General features: G+C 43.3%; 1 protein-coding gene across 4 annotated transcripts in view; it reads left to right on the top strand.

Annotated features, from left to right (window-relative positions):
• The window catches only part of Slc41a2 (solute carrier family 41 member 2), a 133208-nt gene that overhangs the window by 95150 nt on the left and 22901 nt on the right, over window positions 1–15157 (top strand). For all 4 annotated transcript variants that reach the window (XM_059245110.1, XM_059245109.1, XM_059245108.1 and 1 more), the window contains exons 9-10: window positions 9386–9517; window positions 11085–11233. In XM_059245110.1, coding sequence (XP_059101093.1) covers window positions 9386–9517; window positions 11085–11233 — 281 coding nt within the window. The remainder of the gene's footprint in view (window positions 1–9385; window positions 9518–11084; window positions 11234–15157) is intronic.

The following is a 15157-nucleotide window of genomic DNA, read 5'->3' as shown; positions in this document are numbered from 1 at the left end:
ATGACTTTAGCTCATGTTGGCATAAAACTGTCCAGCACAGTGTCTAAAACTAAAACAAGACATCAAATGAATTGAAAAGCAGTACGGTTCCTCCTTGCTAGCTTCTGACTGATAAATTCTACATCACGCTGAGTCAAGGACCTGCAATAGGAAACACCATGAGTCATGAACATGCTATTTATGCAAATTGCTTATTGTTCTTGTGGTTAATTAACATATATCACTATGTTCATAATTGTGTTGAATGTCTCCAATGTGTACATTATTTATTTCAATGTCTTTGTACGGATTGTCCTTATTTTCACATTAGAAAAGGAAGTGTCAGAGGGATTTCTGTCACTGGAGTGGTGACAGTGTTGGGCTGTGTTCAGGCCCTTGAGCTGGAGCTGGAGTAGAAATCTGCAGGGAACAGAGATCTGCTTTCATGTGCCTTTGGTGACTGCCTGGACATGTGGCCTTTAAACATAATTTTAAAGAAATGTGTTTCCTTTGAAGAGTGCCCAGAACACTGTGTATAAAAACACATTTTTAATATTTTATGATAAACTGAATTAATTAATTTGTTTTTATATTTAGTTTTGTTGCGGTGGTGTGTGTGTGTATGGTATGTAGTGTGTGTGGTATGTGTAGTGTGTGTGTGGTGTGTGGTGTATGTGTTTGTGGTATGTATGGTATGTGTGTTGTGTGGTTGTGTGTGTGGTATGTGTGTGGTGTGTATGTGTGTGTGATGTGTGGTATGTGTTGTGTGTGTTATGTGGTTGTGTGTGTGTGGTGTGTATGTGTGTGTGTTGTGTGGTTGTGTGTGTGTGTGTTGTGTGTTGTGTGGTTGTTTGTGGTGTGTGTGTTGTGTGGTTGTTTGTGGTGTGTGTGTGTGTGCTGTGTGTTTGTGTGTGTGTTGTGTGTTGTGTGGTTGTTTGTGGTGTGTGTGTGTTGTGTGGTTGTTTGTGGTGTGTGTGTGTGTGTGTGTGTGTGTGTGGTGTACACCTGGAATTACAGTACTGGAGAGACTAAAGCGAGAGAATTTTGAGTTTGGCTACATAGCAAGGTCCTGTCTCAGACTAAGACAATCAACACAGTGATTTAAAATGTAGCTCAGAGGGGCTGGAGAGATGGCCCAGTGGTTCAGGGCTCGTACTGTTCTTGCCCAGCTCAATTCCTAGCACAATGTCAGGCTCCAGGGGCTCCGGCACCTCCAGTTCCCGGTGGTTACCTGCACTCACATGCAAATAATGTCCCATACACATATAATTAAAAATAAAATAAATTTTAAAAACATAAAATGCCATTTAGGACTGGTGAAATTTGCTTTTAGTGAAATTTATTACTGGCTAAATGACATATGAAAATGAAACTATGAACCTAAATTTAGTTTAAAATCAAGCCATAGTTTTAGCTTTTAAAAATATAATAAATTGCTTTATTTTTAGTCCAATAACAGTAACAATAAATTAGCTTCTCTGCTGGAAAATGGCAAGTTCATACTTTTTTGTTATTGTTTTTCTATTTATGTTTTTTCTAATTATTATTATTAAAATAATTAAATTCTTATTTCCACAATAAATTAGCTTTATTAGAATGTGTTGAATACCAAAATTTTGCTGGATGTCAGACATATAGTCACTCAACTTGTATTTTTAGTTTTTGAGACATCATCTTTTTTGTATTGTTTGTTTGTTTGAGACAGGCTTTCTCTGTGTAGCCCTGGCTGTCCTGGAACTCTCTCTGTAGACCAGGCTGGCCTCGAACTCACAGAGATCCACCTGCCTCTACCTGCTGAGTGCTGGGATTAAAGGCGTGCACGGCCACATCTGTCTCCAAACTTGTAATTGTGAATGTAATCTTATATATTCCCAGGCTCGCTGCTTAGCTTTGGAAGCTGCTAATATTAGCTTTCTCCATGCTAAGTTACCTGTTGCTGGTTCTTTCAAGTCATCTCCTAAGTTGTCCAGAAGAGAATCCATCTTCAGCAGCAACCACATAACCCTGTCAGAGAAAGCAAGCAGCCTCACTGGACTGGAACACCGGGATTCATAGTGGGTGTGTGTCTTAGTTCCCTTTCTGCTGCTGTGACTAAGCACCATGAACAAGGCAACTTAGAAAAGACAGCATTTAACTGGGGACTTGCTTACAGTCTCAGAGGGGAGAGTCTGTGACCACCATTCAGACCACCATAGTGACAGTCCACAGAAGAGGACTTCATCAAACCTACTGGCTCTTAGCACCCAGTTCAGACATCCTCTTGGAATGTTACTTACTCTTTGCATCCAAAAAGTCTCCCTCTCTAATAGTCACACATTGCAGAATGACATCCTGGCCAGTGAGTGACCTCCTATATGATGATAGTATTAGTTTGTACAGCAGCCTTAGTCTATGTAGCTGATCACTCTGTTATGTAAGAAGAAATCGAACAATGAGTCCGACAGAGTATACAACCCCATCATTAATCGATGTATGACTATTCAGGTGGAGTCCTGATGGATTCATGTTATCATTTCCAATTCTAGCACTAGAACTAAATAGACAGTTCTTAAAAGATGTACACATGGCCAGCAACATCAGTCAGAGACATACAAATTAAAACCACAGTGACCCAGGATGTCACTCCAGTAAGAAACGGCTGTTGTCAGAGAGACAAAAGGAAAACAGTGGTGAGGCTGTGGGAAGAACCTTGTATTCTGTTGGTGTGAACGTGAAGTAGTGTAATCACTGAGGAAAACAATGTAAAGGGTCCTCAAAGAGTTAAAATAACCACATGATACAACAGACCCACTGCTGGGTACATTTCCAAAGGAAATGAAATCAGTATGTCAGAGACATTTGCACTTCCCTGTTCACTGAAACACTCTTCACAAGAGCTAAGGCATGGAAGCAATTTAAGCACGTCAGTGGATGAATGGATAAAGAGAATGTGTTACAAACGAACAGTGGGGCGCTGTTCAGGGTTAGAAGAGAATACAGTCTGGTCACTGGTGATAACATGAATGAAATGAGATTATTGTTGAATGAAGCACGCTAAACCCAGAGAGACAGGTCCTGTGGGATGCCAGTCAGGAGACTCTGGGAAAGTTAACTTCCTAGAATCTGACTGTAGAATAGTGGTCACCAGAAGCTGGGAGAGCAGCAGTAGAGAATGGGGAATGCACTGGTCCATGGGGAAGGCTCTAAGTCCCTGCCGGAGTGGGAAACCCTGTGGTGCTCTTGTACATGGAGATGATTACAAGTAACATGTATTTCAAAAGCTAGGAAAAATCGTTTTTAATGCTTATCATTTTTTTTCCCAGATAGGGTTTCTCTGTGTAACGGCCCTGGCTGTCCTGGAACTCACTCTGTAGACCAGGCTGGCCTCAAACTCACAGAGATCCACCTGCCTCTGCCTCCCGAGTGCTGGGATTAAGGGTGTGCGCCACCACCGCCTGGCTAATGCTTATGATTTTAGTATTGATGACAATATAATAAATATTTAAGAAGATAGATACAGTTAACAAACATTACAGCATGTATCACAACATCACATGGTAATTCATTAGTGTGAACAACCTTTATGGTGTCTTATTTATTGGTTGAAATGGGTCTGGCGTATGCTGCCCGGGTTGGTTTTGGCTCTGGTAATCCTCCCACCCTGGTTTCCAGACTGCACCAGCACAAGCAGCTCTAGTGTTTAAAGCAAAGGCACTCTTCTGCATTAAAAAAAGATTTCTGAGCCCAGAGAGGTGACTCAGGTGTTGAGAGCATTTGCTGCTGTTTCAGAGGACCTGAGTTCGAGTTCAGTTCCCAGCACCCACATGGCAGCTCACAGCTGCAGGGAATCTCATGATGCTCGCTCTCTTGACCTCAGTGGACATCTGCATGCATGTGGCACATGACATCTATGTGTACATGGTACATGACATCTGTATGCACTGGTACATATGCTCACACTCAGGCTTATACACAACCACATAAAATAATAAATAAATCTTCAAAAAACACCTTTTTAAGAGAAGCTTTCCAGTTCTTTTTATTTCATATTTCTTTCTGAAAACATTCTTCCAGTTGGTACACATAAGACAGCCTTTTTTTTTTAAGTGTGGAAGAGTGAAATTGCTAGGCTGTAGGGCAGGGCGTGCACATCACCTTTATTACATGGTTTGCCTAGGAAGTCTAACAAATTTAGACACGTGTGTGTGTGTGTGTGTGTGTGTGTGTGTGTGTGTGTGTGTATGTGTGTATGTGTGTTGGGGATCCGAGGTCCTGTGCTCTCACTGCTTACTCTATCTCTGAGAGCTTGGTATCAGAATGTTGGGCTCCATGTATTATCACCAGTTCCTGTGCCCAGAGTTAATCTTCCCTGCCTGTCCTGCTGGGGGAGAAGCACTTACACTGCTTCTGTTCTGTTTTTCTTTGATGCCTGATGAGATTGGGGCTCTGCTGTTCACTGTTGATTTCAGCTAACTTCGTACATGTGTGTGAACGTATGTGTATATGTGTGTGTATAGTGTGTGTGTGTGTGTACACGCACGCGCGCGCAGAGGCCACAGGAGAATGTCAGGCATCCTGCTCCATCACTGTCTACCTTTCCCCTTGAGATGGGGTCTCTTACTGAACCTGGAGCTCCCCAGGTGGCCAGCAAGCCCCAGGGAACCTCCTGTCACCAAGTTCCCACAGAACTTGGATTATAGGCATATGCCCATTGTTTACACGGATGTCGGGTTTAGAACTCAGGGTCTCAAGTTTGTGTGGCAAGCTCTCTTACCCACTGAGCCCTCTCTCCAGCCTCTGGATTAACTTCTTTGGTGAGCTATCTGCTAAGTTCCTTGTCCATTTTTCTGTTGATAGTTAGACATGTTGCGGGTTCTCTCCACTTTGTGGCTTGTTTTCCCTCTTTGCCTAAAGTGTTTTATGGTGAGCAAAAGTTTTAAATTTTATAAACGCTTCCTTCATGTTTTCAGTTTTGTTAAAAAAAGAATTTCCACATGTATTAGTCAGTATTCTCTAGAGAGTGAGAGTGGGAAGGGATGGGGAGAGAGTGAGAGGAAGGGAGGGAAGGAGAAAATAAGAGACAGAGAGAGATGCTAATTTACTAGAGTGTAGTTGGACTTTCTTTGGACCACCAGCTCCCAAATAATGACACAGAGACTTCTTATTAAGTAGGAAAGCTCAGCCTTAGCTCAGGCTTGTTTCCAACTAGCTCTTAAAATTTAAATTAACCTGTTTATATTAATCTACATTCTGTCACATGGCTTGTTATCTCTCCTCATTACCGTATGTCTGACTTGCTCCATGCCTCAGATTCCTCCCAGAGTTCCTCTCTTTCCCCGGAATTCGGAAGTCCTGCCTATTCTCTCCTGCCTAGCCATTGGCCACTCAGCTCTTTATTAAACCAATCAGAAGGTGCCTTAGCAGAGACACATCTTCACAATGTACAAAAAGATTATCTTACAAACTAGAGAAACTGGCCCATGCAATTATGGAGGCTGAGAAGCCCGTCAAGAGGGCAGTTCCAGTGAGCCTCAGACCCAGGAAAGCTAGCGTGCATAGCTGTCGGTGTGAGGCAGAAGGCTTCAGAACCCAGGGGCCCTTGTTGCAAGAGTTCTTCTGACAGGAGGGCACCCCAGCTCCAGGAGAAAGGTCCTTTTCCTTCTGTCCAGGTGCCAGACACTGGACTCCACTCACTAGGAATAGTTCTTCCTCAGTCTTCCAACTCAGGTGCTCATCTCACGGAGAAACACCCTCCCAGCCACACCTAGGAATGATCCTTCACCATTCACCCGAGTCCTTAATCCCATCCAGCTGATTAGCTCTCTCACCAGCCTGCTACAGTTGAGCAGTTTTGCCTTTTGGATTATGTTTTTAATTCACCTGGAATTTGGTTTTCTGTTTTGTATGAGAGTCAGAACCAGAACCATGGTTGTCTTACACACCCACGGCTCACATGGCTTACTGAGAAGCTAACTGCGTGCTCCACCCTGCAGTACACCCAGCTTGTATGTGTGTAGGGTTAGAGCTTTAGTCGTGACTATTAGTTGTGTCAGGTTTTTCTTGCCCCATGTATTCTTATAATCATGTTACATTTCCCCCTCCATTTACTTGTTAATGAATTATATTAATTTACTTCCAGATGTTAAATTGGTCTTTCATTCCTTGGATAAGCCCAATTTGGTTGTGATGTATCACACATTGAGTATTTTGCTGGATGTGATTTGCTAATAGTTTAGAATGGAAGTTATTAATGATATTCCTATAGTATCTTTTTCGTTTCTGTTCACTGGAACAGTGATGAATTCTGTTCAGTGCTCTATTTTATATATTGGACTGCTTCTTAATGTATAGCCATGTGTATCTGGGGGCAATTTGTTCACAGGAGTGCAGTATAGACACTGACCCCCAGAGCTGGTGCTCTATGAGGTTATGAACCACCTGTGTGGGTCCCTGCAAGATCAGCATGGGCTCTTGAGAGCCACCTCTGAGGCTTATTTACTTCTTTATTTCTAAGGCAAAGTCTTACGCTGTAGCTAAGTAAGGCTGGCATAGAACTCACAGTGTATCCCAAGCTGGCTTCAAACTCGCCTCAGCTCCTCTGTCTCTGCGCTGGGATCACAGGCAGAGTGACCACACTTGTTCTCTTCCAATCTGGGTGTTGACATGTGGGTCTCCTCTCCTTCGTTCATTTGTTCAAAGACACGGCTTCTGGTTTACTTTTTTGCCGTGTTTTCTCTTTTATTGAACTGTGCTCTTCTGCATATGCTTCCTTCTTTCCTCTCTGTTTTAGTACAACGTTTTCAAGTTTTAAAGATGTGACCATGATATCACTGATAGGAGACGTCCTTCTGTATAAATAGAAGCAGTGTCCTGATTTCAAAGGACTGCTCTTTGCACCTCCCCTGTACTTCAGTGTGTTATATTTTTATTAAATTGATTGTTTTCCCATTCTCTTGTGATCTCTTCTTTGACCTGTTATTTAGAAGTATACTGTTCACTTTTGGAATATTTGGGCAGAGGAATCCCAGATGTCCTTTTCTTGGTATGCCCAGAGAGCACCCTTTACATGTTTCAGTCATTCCAAACTCAAGAGACTTGTCCTGTAGTCTGTGTTTGGAGCAGCAAGCCCATGGGTACTTTGTAAAGTGTGCCTGGTGGTACTGAGTGTCCAAGTATTTTTAGTGATAATTCTCAGCTGTAATGCTGTCCCCAGGACATTGGTACTGCTCCTTCAGTTTTCTTCAGCATTATGTGTATCTGGTATGTAATTTTTCGTATTTTGACTCATCTGTGTTTCATCTTTTATTGTGTGTTATACACTTTCCCCGATGGATTCTTTAATGTGTCAACCGCAGTTATTTCAGAATCATTGTCAAATCATTTCAGTACCTGGATCTGGGCATGGTAGCCTATGCCTGTAATCCTAGCATTCGGGAGGAGGATCAGGAGTTCAAGGCCATAGCAAGCTCAAGGCCAGCCTGAACTACAAGAGATCCTGCCTCAAATCGCAAATGATAATGATAATAATAACAATTATCATTTCAACACCGAAGCATCTCTGGGTCCGGTTTTGGTGACATCTTAACTCCTACAATGTGCTGCTGTTTCCTTGGTGGCTTTTTTGCTCCTCTCTTGTAAGGTTTTATTACATGCTTGACATTGTGTATAAAGGGCCACTGGAAACAGAGGTAAATGTTATTTGTGCCTAGAAATGAGCAGTCCTTTGCTTGCTCGTGTGAGGTTAGGGCAGTCCTTGTACTGTGGTTCCTTCAGTATTCTTGCTTCGCTCGTCTTTCCCAGTGGGCTCCTGCAGCCCTGTTCTTGGTGTGGCTGAGTGTGGGTGGCGTGAAGTGATCATCTGTCTGTGTTCTTGCTCTTCCTCCTGTGGCAACATGCTGATGTGCTTTCCTTCTCTGATGCAGCCTAGGATTCCCTTTCCTCATCTCCACAGTCCCTAACCCTGGTCCTGAGAGGGGGGCGTTCTCAGCGTTTCTCTGTCCCCTCCCTCTATTGGCGATCAACCCTCCAGGTTGGTCTTGAGCAGAAGAGGCTCCAGCAGCTGTCAGCCTTTGCTGACTCTTCCTCCTGTGTCAGCAGAGCGCTGCCCGGGTGGGGAGCAGCAGATGGAGCGTCTCCTTCTGTCTCTTCCGCCTTGTAGCACGAATCTTAGAAGGTCTTATTAATAAAACAAACCTGGGGCCAGGTATTGGGGTGAGCGGTGGAGGATCAGAGAAGCAGAGGAAGCCACAGCCACCTCACCTTGCCAGTTCCTCAGCTGATCCCATTTCCTCAGACTGGAAGCCTCTGAGTCCTCATCCAGAATGAATCTCAGCCGAACTGCTGCTCAAAAGCCTAAAAGCTTAACCAGGCTCCAGTTCCTGGTCCTTACGCATTAAATACCTTTCTACCATCACTTCTTGGGATTAAAGGCATGAGTCACCATGCCTGGCTGTTTCCAATGTGGCTTTAAGCTCACAGAGATCCAGATGGATCTCTGCCTCTGGAATGCTAGGATTAAAGATGTGTGTGCCACCATTGCCTAACCTCTATGTTTAATATTGTGGCTGTTCTGTTCTCTGACCCCAGATAAGTTTATTAAGGTGAACAATATATTGGGGGACACAGTATATCACCACACTGCCTCACAGGGAGGAGGAGAGGATTTGTGTGGCACCAGGTCTGGAAGTGGTTAAGACAGTCCCATGAGCTTGGCTCTTCAGTCTTGGATTTACCCCCCTTGGTCTGTCTCAGAAGCACCCTTTGAAAACTCTGGAAGGTCACTAGTTAGCCAGTATGGAGTCTAGGACAGCAGCTTCTTTAATGGCTGTGCTGGCCCACGTGCAGGGTGTAAGGATTTGGAGTTTGTATCTCTTCCCATTTGCTTTTGTGGCTGGTGTCTCTTCCTCGCTGACTGCAAGTGGAGAGAGAATTCAAGGGTCCTGTCTCACCTTGGAATTCACTCCATACCTCGGCATTAACTCTACTGCCTGAGTCATGGGGAGGCTGCTTCTAGGTTGAAAATGGGACTTCCCCGAGTAATTTTATTCAGCTCCTAATTCACTTTCTTTAGTGAGTTGAGAAAGTATCAAGCCTGTCAATTTGAATAAATCTAGCTTGTTTTTTCTCTCATTAAGGTGACAAACATGAATATCTTGTTACCTAGTTTTGTGAAGTGATTGCAAGGACGATTTTTAAAATTACCTCTTCTGGTCTACTTTCACATCAGACAGCTAATCAGATTTGAAAATAATGAAGGTATTCTTGATAATAATGAGTTTTGGGTTATCCATCTGAACATTAAAGAAACCAACATTTTAGGAAAAGTTTTGTTCCGTTAGCCAAGAGTGTGGCAGGAAGAGGCTTGCTGTGGTGGACTGACGAATTGTTTGAGTGAAAGGTAACCTGACTGTTTCTCCCAACGTCTCAGGTATCGGTGGCAATTTGGTGGCCATTCAGGCTAGCAGGATTTCTACCTACCTCCATTTGCATAGCATCCCTGGGGAACTGCCCGAAGAACCCAAAGGTTGTTCCTACCCGTTCAGGACATTCTTTGGTTCAGGTAAGTGTTTGTGGGGTTGTGTGGATTTTGTCAGGAACTGCTGCAGGCTGAGATGGCAGACAAAATTGGTTGAATCGATATTTTGTGAGTGTTGTGGTGAGCTAATCTCAGAGGACAGAGGCCTTCTGTGTCCCTAAGTCCGTGTGTACAGGTGTGACATTTGCACTTTTTATTCCCATCTCAGTTGGTTAAGAAAGAGGAACCATACTCTTACATTTTTGGTATGAGCCTAGCTTTTAACAGCTGAGTCATCTCTCCAGCACTTGGGAGGCAGAGGCAGGCGGATCTCTGAGTTCAAGGCCAGCCTAGTCTACTGAGCAAGTCCCAGGACAGCCAGGGCTACACAGAGAAACCCTGTCTCAAAAAAAAAAGAAGGAAAGAAAGAACTGTATGCACAAACACAAAGCACCAGTGACTTAGGGACAGACAAACGGACTTTTCTTCCTGTACTACTGCTTTTTGACTCTTTAAAATGTGGACATTTGCTCTGAAACAGGACATTAGGAGACAGACAGCTAAGTGATGGGAACAATCCATTACTTACATGAGCAGATATGTGACTGCCAAAAAAACTGAGATCATTGTTTCGCTACTTTATATGTATGGGTGTGGCCTGTAAGTGTGTCTGGGCATCACTTGCATGCCTGGTGCTCCTGAGGCTGCAAGAGGGCATCAGGTCCAATGGGACTGGAGTTTCAGAAGGTTGTGAGCCACCCCATGGGTCCTGGGAACCCTGGTCCCCTGGAAGAGCAGTCAGAGCTCTTAACCACTGAGCGTCTCAAGTCCCTCCTTGTGATATCAGTGATGGAACAATAAAAGACATAAAATTGACGTTCCACTTTGCTTCTGTTTTTATGACACTAATGTTCTTCAAAACAAGGTTTGTTTTGTTTCCCGGGACAGGGTTTCTCTGTGTAGCCCTGGCTGTTCTGGATCTCGCTCTGTAGATCAGGCTGGCCTTGAACTCAGAGATCCGCCTGCCTCTGCCTCCTGAGTGCTGGGATCAAAGGCATGTGCCACCACTACCTGGCTCAAAGTAAGTTTTTAAACAGCCATTTTTTATTTGATTTTATAATTATACCTAGTAGGGGAATTCCTAAAAATTAAGTGAATTGTAAATAGAGATTTATTCTTAACAGTTGAATTGATGTGATGCTATAGAAATGAGAAAGTAACCTTCAATTTGTTGTTTTGTTTTTCTGAGATAGGGTCTCACTGTTTGGCTTGGGGTGGCCTTGAACTCAAAATGCTGCTGCCTCAGCTTCCATAATGCTGGGGTCACAGACATCCGGGGTTGTCCTCTGTCCATAGTGCTGGGGTCACAGACATCCAGGGTTGTCCTCTGTCCTGCCTCAGCTTCCATAGTGCTGGGGTTGCAGATGCCCAAGGTTGTCCTCTGGCATGGTGACTTGGATTACCATGTCCAGTTGATAGGTTCTTTTTATTTTTCCACCAGTACTGAGGGGTTGAACTTGTGAGTGCTTGACAAGCAACCCTCCACTGAGCTGTATCCCCAGCTCTAACCTTCCGATTCTATTGTCAATGCCATTTGCCTTTGATGTTACAGGAGTGAACAATAAGTCTGCCCAAGTTCTTCTGCTCCTAGTGGTTCCGGGCCACTTGATTTTCCTCTACACAATTCACCTGATGAAGAGTGGCCACACCTCTCTGACTGTAGTCTTTGTTGTTGTGTACCTACTTGCTGCTGTGCTACAGGTAAGAGGACAAACTTCTTCAAATCTTTCACTCTCAGATTGCTGGGAATCTGTCCTGATGGACTTCTGCAGTACACAACATAGTTACCATTTCAGAACTACAGTACACAACATAGTTACCATTTCAGAACTACAGTACACAACATAGTTACCACTTCAGAACTACAGTACACATCATAGTTACCATTTCACAACTACAGTACACAACATAGTTACCACTTCAGAACTACAGTACACATCATAGTTACCATTTCACAACTACAGTACACAGCATAGTTACCACTTCACAACTACAGTGGACAACATAGTTACCACCTCAGAACTACTACTGTGCACAACATAGTTACCAGTTCAGAAGTTGGCTGAGGCCTTTGCGTTGACTTGATCTATGAACACTGAGATCCACCATTTCTGATACAGCCTGGTGCACAGAACCTTTGAATTGCCTGGTTTCACAGCATCCTTTGCTGGTAATCCTGCTCTCTTTGACATATCTTCCAATCGGTTCTTGAAGCAGGGAAAGGAAGTGCATTTGGGGGCTGTTCCTAGTGTCTTACCCTACTTTTTATATTAATAGGTTAATTGATACTTTTCCTTTTTTATTTTATTTTATTTTTCTATCATCAGCTTGATACAGTACAAATTCTTATCCTAATAGTGAAATGTTTCACTGAAGCTTGCCCAGTGATTGAGTAAACCCAAAACTTATTATAAGCCACAGTCATCCTAGAGTCCCCTATGCTATATATATGGCCTCTCTGGTTCTGTGGGTTGCAGTCTGATTGTTCTTTGCTTTATATCTAGTATCCACTTATGAGTGAGTACATACCATGTTTGCCCTTCTGGATCTGGGTTACCTCACTCAGGATGATATTTTCTAGTTCCATCCATTTGCCTGCAAATTTCATGCTGTCATTGTTTTTCTCTGATGAGTAGTACTCCATTGTGTATATGAACCACATTTTCTTAATCCATTCTTCATTTGAGGGACATCTAGGTTGTTTCCAGGTTCTGGCTATTACAAATAGTGCTGCTATGAACATAGTTGAGCATATTTCTTTGTGGTATGATTGAGCATTCCTTGGGTATATGCCCAAGAGTGGTATGGCTGGGTCTTGAGGTAGATCGATTCCCAATTTTCTGAGAAACTGCCATACTGATTTCCACAGTGATTGTACAAGTTTTCACTCCCACCAACAGTGGAGGAGTGTTCCCCTTGCTCTGCATCCTCTACAACATAGACTGTCACTAGTGTTTTTGATCTTAGCCATTCTGACAGGTGTAAGGTGGTATCTCAGAGTCATTTTGATTTGCATTTCTCTGATGAATAAGGATTTTTGTAATTTGGAAGGCATGCTTTTTTTTTTTCTGTTTGGCTGCTTATATTGCCAGTGAGAATAGGTACCATCTACTCTGAATTTTTTGTATGAACTTGGTTTTTATCTGTTTGTGTTCACATGTGTTTATGTGAATGAGTGCAGGTGCATGTGTGTTACCTGCATGTGTGTGGCAGTCGGAGGACAACCGTGAGTGTCGATGTTTGCCTTCCACCTCGCTTGAGACAGTGTCTTGTGAGTCACTGCTAGCTGTCTGTGGAGCTTCCGGGCTCTCCAGTCTCCGCCTCCTGTTCGCTGTGGGAGTGCTGGCTTCCAGATGTGCGTCTCTACACCTGCAGACCTGGGTCCTCACTCCTGCAGACAAGCTCTTCATCCTCTGAGCTGTCTCCTCCTCACTAGGTGACCTTTGCTTCACAGGCTGCTTTTCACTCACTGTCCTTTTTCTTGTCACGTGCTGGTAGTCTTGAAATCATGTGCTGATATACTCTGCCGTGGGTATATTTTGTCTCTTTCCTTTGACGTCATCAGTTCAAAAGCTCATGGTTTTCAATTCTGGGGAAACCTTCTTTAAATATTACTTTTTGATGAATTTTCTTTTCTTTCCTTGATACGTAACCCAGGCCGGCCTCAGTGATCCGCCGGCCTTCGCCTGTGAGTACTGGGTTACAGTAGTGATCACCATGCCTAGTACTTCATGGAATCTTTATGGTCACTAGACTTACGTCAAACTTTCTTTTAAAAGTTCTGTTTTAGCCGGGTGGTGGTGGCGCACGCCTTTAATCCCAGCACTTGGGAGGCAGAGGCAGGCGGATCTCTATGAGTTCGAGGCCAGCCTGGGCTACCAAGTGAGTTCCAGGACAGGTGCAAAGCTACACAGAGAAACCCTGTCTTGAAAAAAAAAAAAGTTCTGTTTTGTTATCTGTTTTCTTTTTAGGTTTCTTCTCCTTCTGTGTAGGAAGTAAAAGCCTTTTAATTTTAGAAATTTCCTTTTATGTGAACAAACCCCCACCTATGTTCTTGTACACTACTCTAATGAAATGTATTAGTTCTCACACAAACACTGGCACACAGACACCCATGCACACTCACTCACACACTCACAGATAAAATGACAGAGGAAGGGGTCCTGGCTTGGAAAAGGAAGGGGATTGGAAGTAGGGGAGGGCCACAGAGGGTGATGTATGGGGTGTCTGTGTGAATATCAAAATGTATTTTGTCTGTGTGTAAAGATATCATAATGTAACCCATTATAATGCATAATTAATATATGCCAATGACCAACATTTAAAGGTATGCTCCTATGATAAATGTACTCATTTTAAAAATTCCATAGTACCCAAAGGCTCTACTTCCTTAGATCTGTTTCTTAGACACCATCACTTGGAAATATTTTAGCTATTTTTTTATGCCATTATTTGTAAGTTTTAAAGTTACATGCCTAAACTTCACGTTTATGACTTTGACTAAAAAATAAAAAGTGAGGGCTTTAGGGCCATTATAATGTCCCATATTTCCCACATAACTTATACTACAACTTTTAAAAATATGAATTATCTGTGTGCAGCTAAGCCTATTTTAATATTTTTATTGTAAGGCAGATGGTTTGCTCGGGCTGTATTTCTTTGTTTGTGTCTTATTTTTCTTTCCTTTTTTCACTTGGGTCTCTCTCCGTTAACCTAGTCTCAGTGTTCGCAGCTGCCCCACTGTCTCACCTCAGGCTCCTGGTGAACCTCATAGACTTGGTCCTCCTCCAGAGAGAATCCCAACTCCTTCAGAGGAGATTCAGATAATGCCTGGGGTGGAGTTTGAATTTGGCCTTCAGGGAACTTGACTGGAGGAATGAGGCTGGGGAAGGTGGATAGGGAGTGTTCCAGGCAGAAGAAGCTGGATCGATACCACTGATACCACGCTGATGAAACAAGCTGGCCTTTGGAGTGTCTGCTCTCACATGCCCGTGCACTGAGCGCGCAGTGTTATGGAGATTGGTTCTTTGCCATGAAGCAGTGATTTCCAAAGTGCAGCTCAATCCAGTGCGTATAGAAATAAAAACGAAAACTTCTGTCGGCCGGGTGTGCTTAAAGTGTATTTTATTATCTTTATGATTGCTTAATAACAAACATGTTAGCACTGTATTTAATAAGTATGCTCAGATATTTTCTACAAGAGTGCAGCATAGTGTGGGATTCTAGATTGCTGAATTAATACACGGAATGAGAAAGGACAGAACTGTGCCAGAAAAAGGAAGTTGTAAACAGAATCCAAGGTGGGGAGGTGGGGTGAGATGAGGTCTTACGGCAGAGTAAGCCTGGTGTGGGAAGGCCCTAAATGCCCCAGAAGGGAGGCTGGGATAGGTTCTCTCTCCAACAACCAGATTCCGACAAATTCTCTGCAATTCTTTCTAGTCTTCCAATTTTATTTAAGCCACTATTTTTTTTTTATTTTCTATTCATTCAGTAAATCTTCATTTGAATCGATGAAGGGGTGGCTCTTAAGTCCCGAGAGCAATGAATCCAAGCACTGTTGAGGGACTTGTGGTCCTGACGCTCTGGGAACACACAGCGTGCTGTGGTGTAAATGCTGCCTGTGTG

The sequence above is a fragment of the Peromyscus eremicus genome, chromosome 18 (genome assembly GCF_949786415.1).
Source record: "Peromyscus eremicus chromosome 18, PerEre_H2_v1, whole genome shotgun sequence".
Lineage (NCBI taxonomy): Eukaryota > Metazoa > Chordata > Mammalia > Rodentia > Cricetidae > Peromyscus > Peromyscus eremicus.
This window is presented reverse-complemented; position numbering and strand designations above follow the sequence as displayed.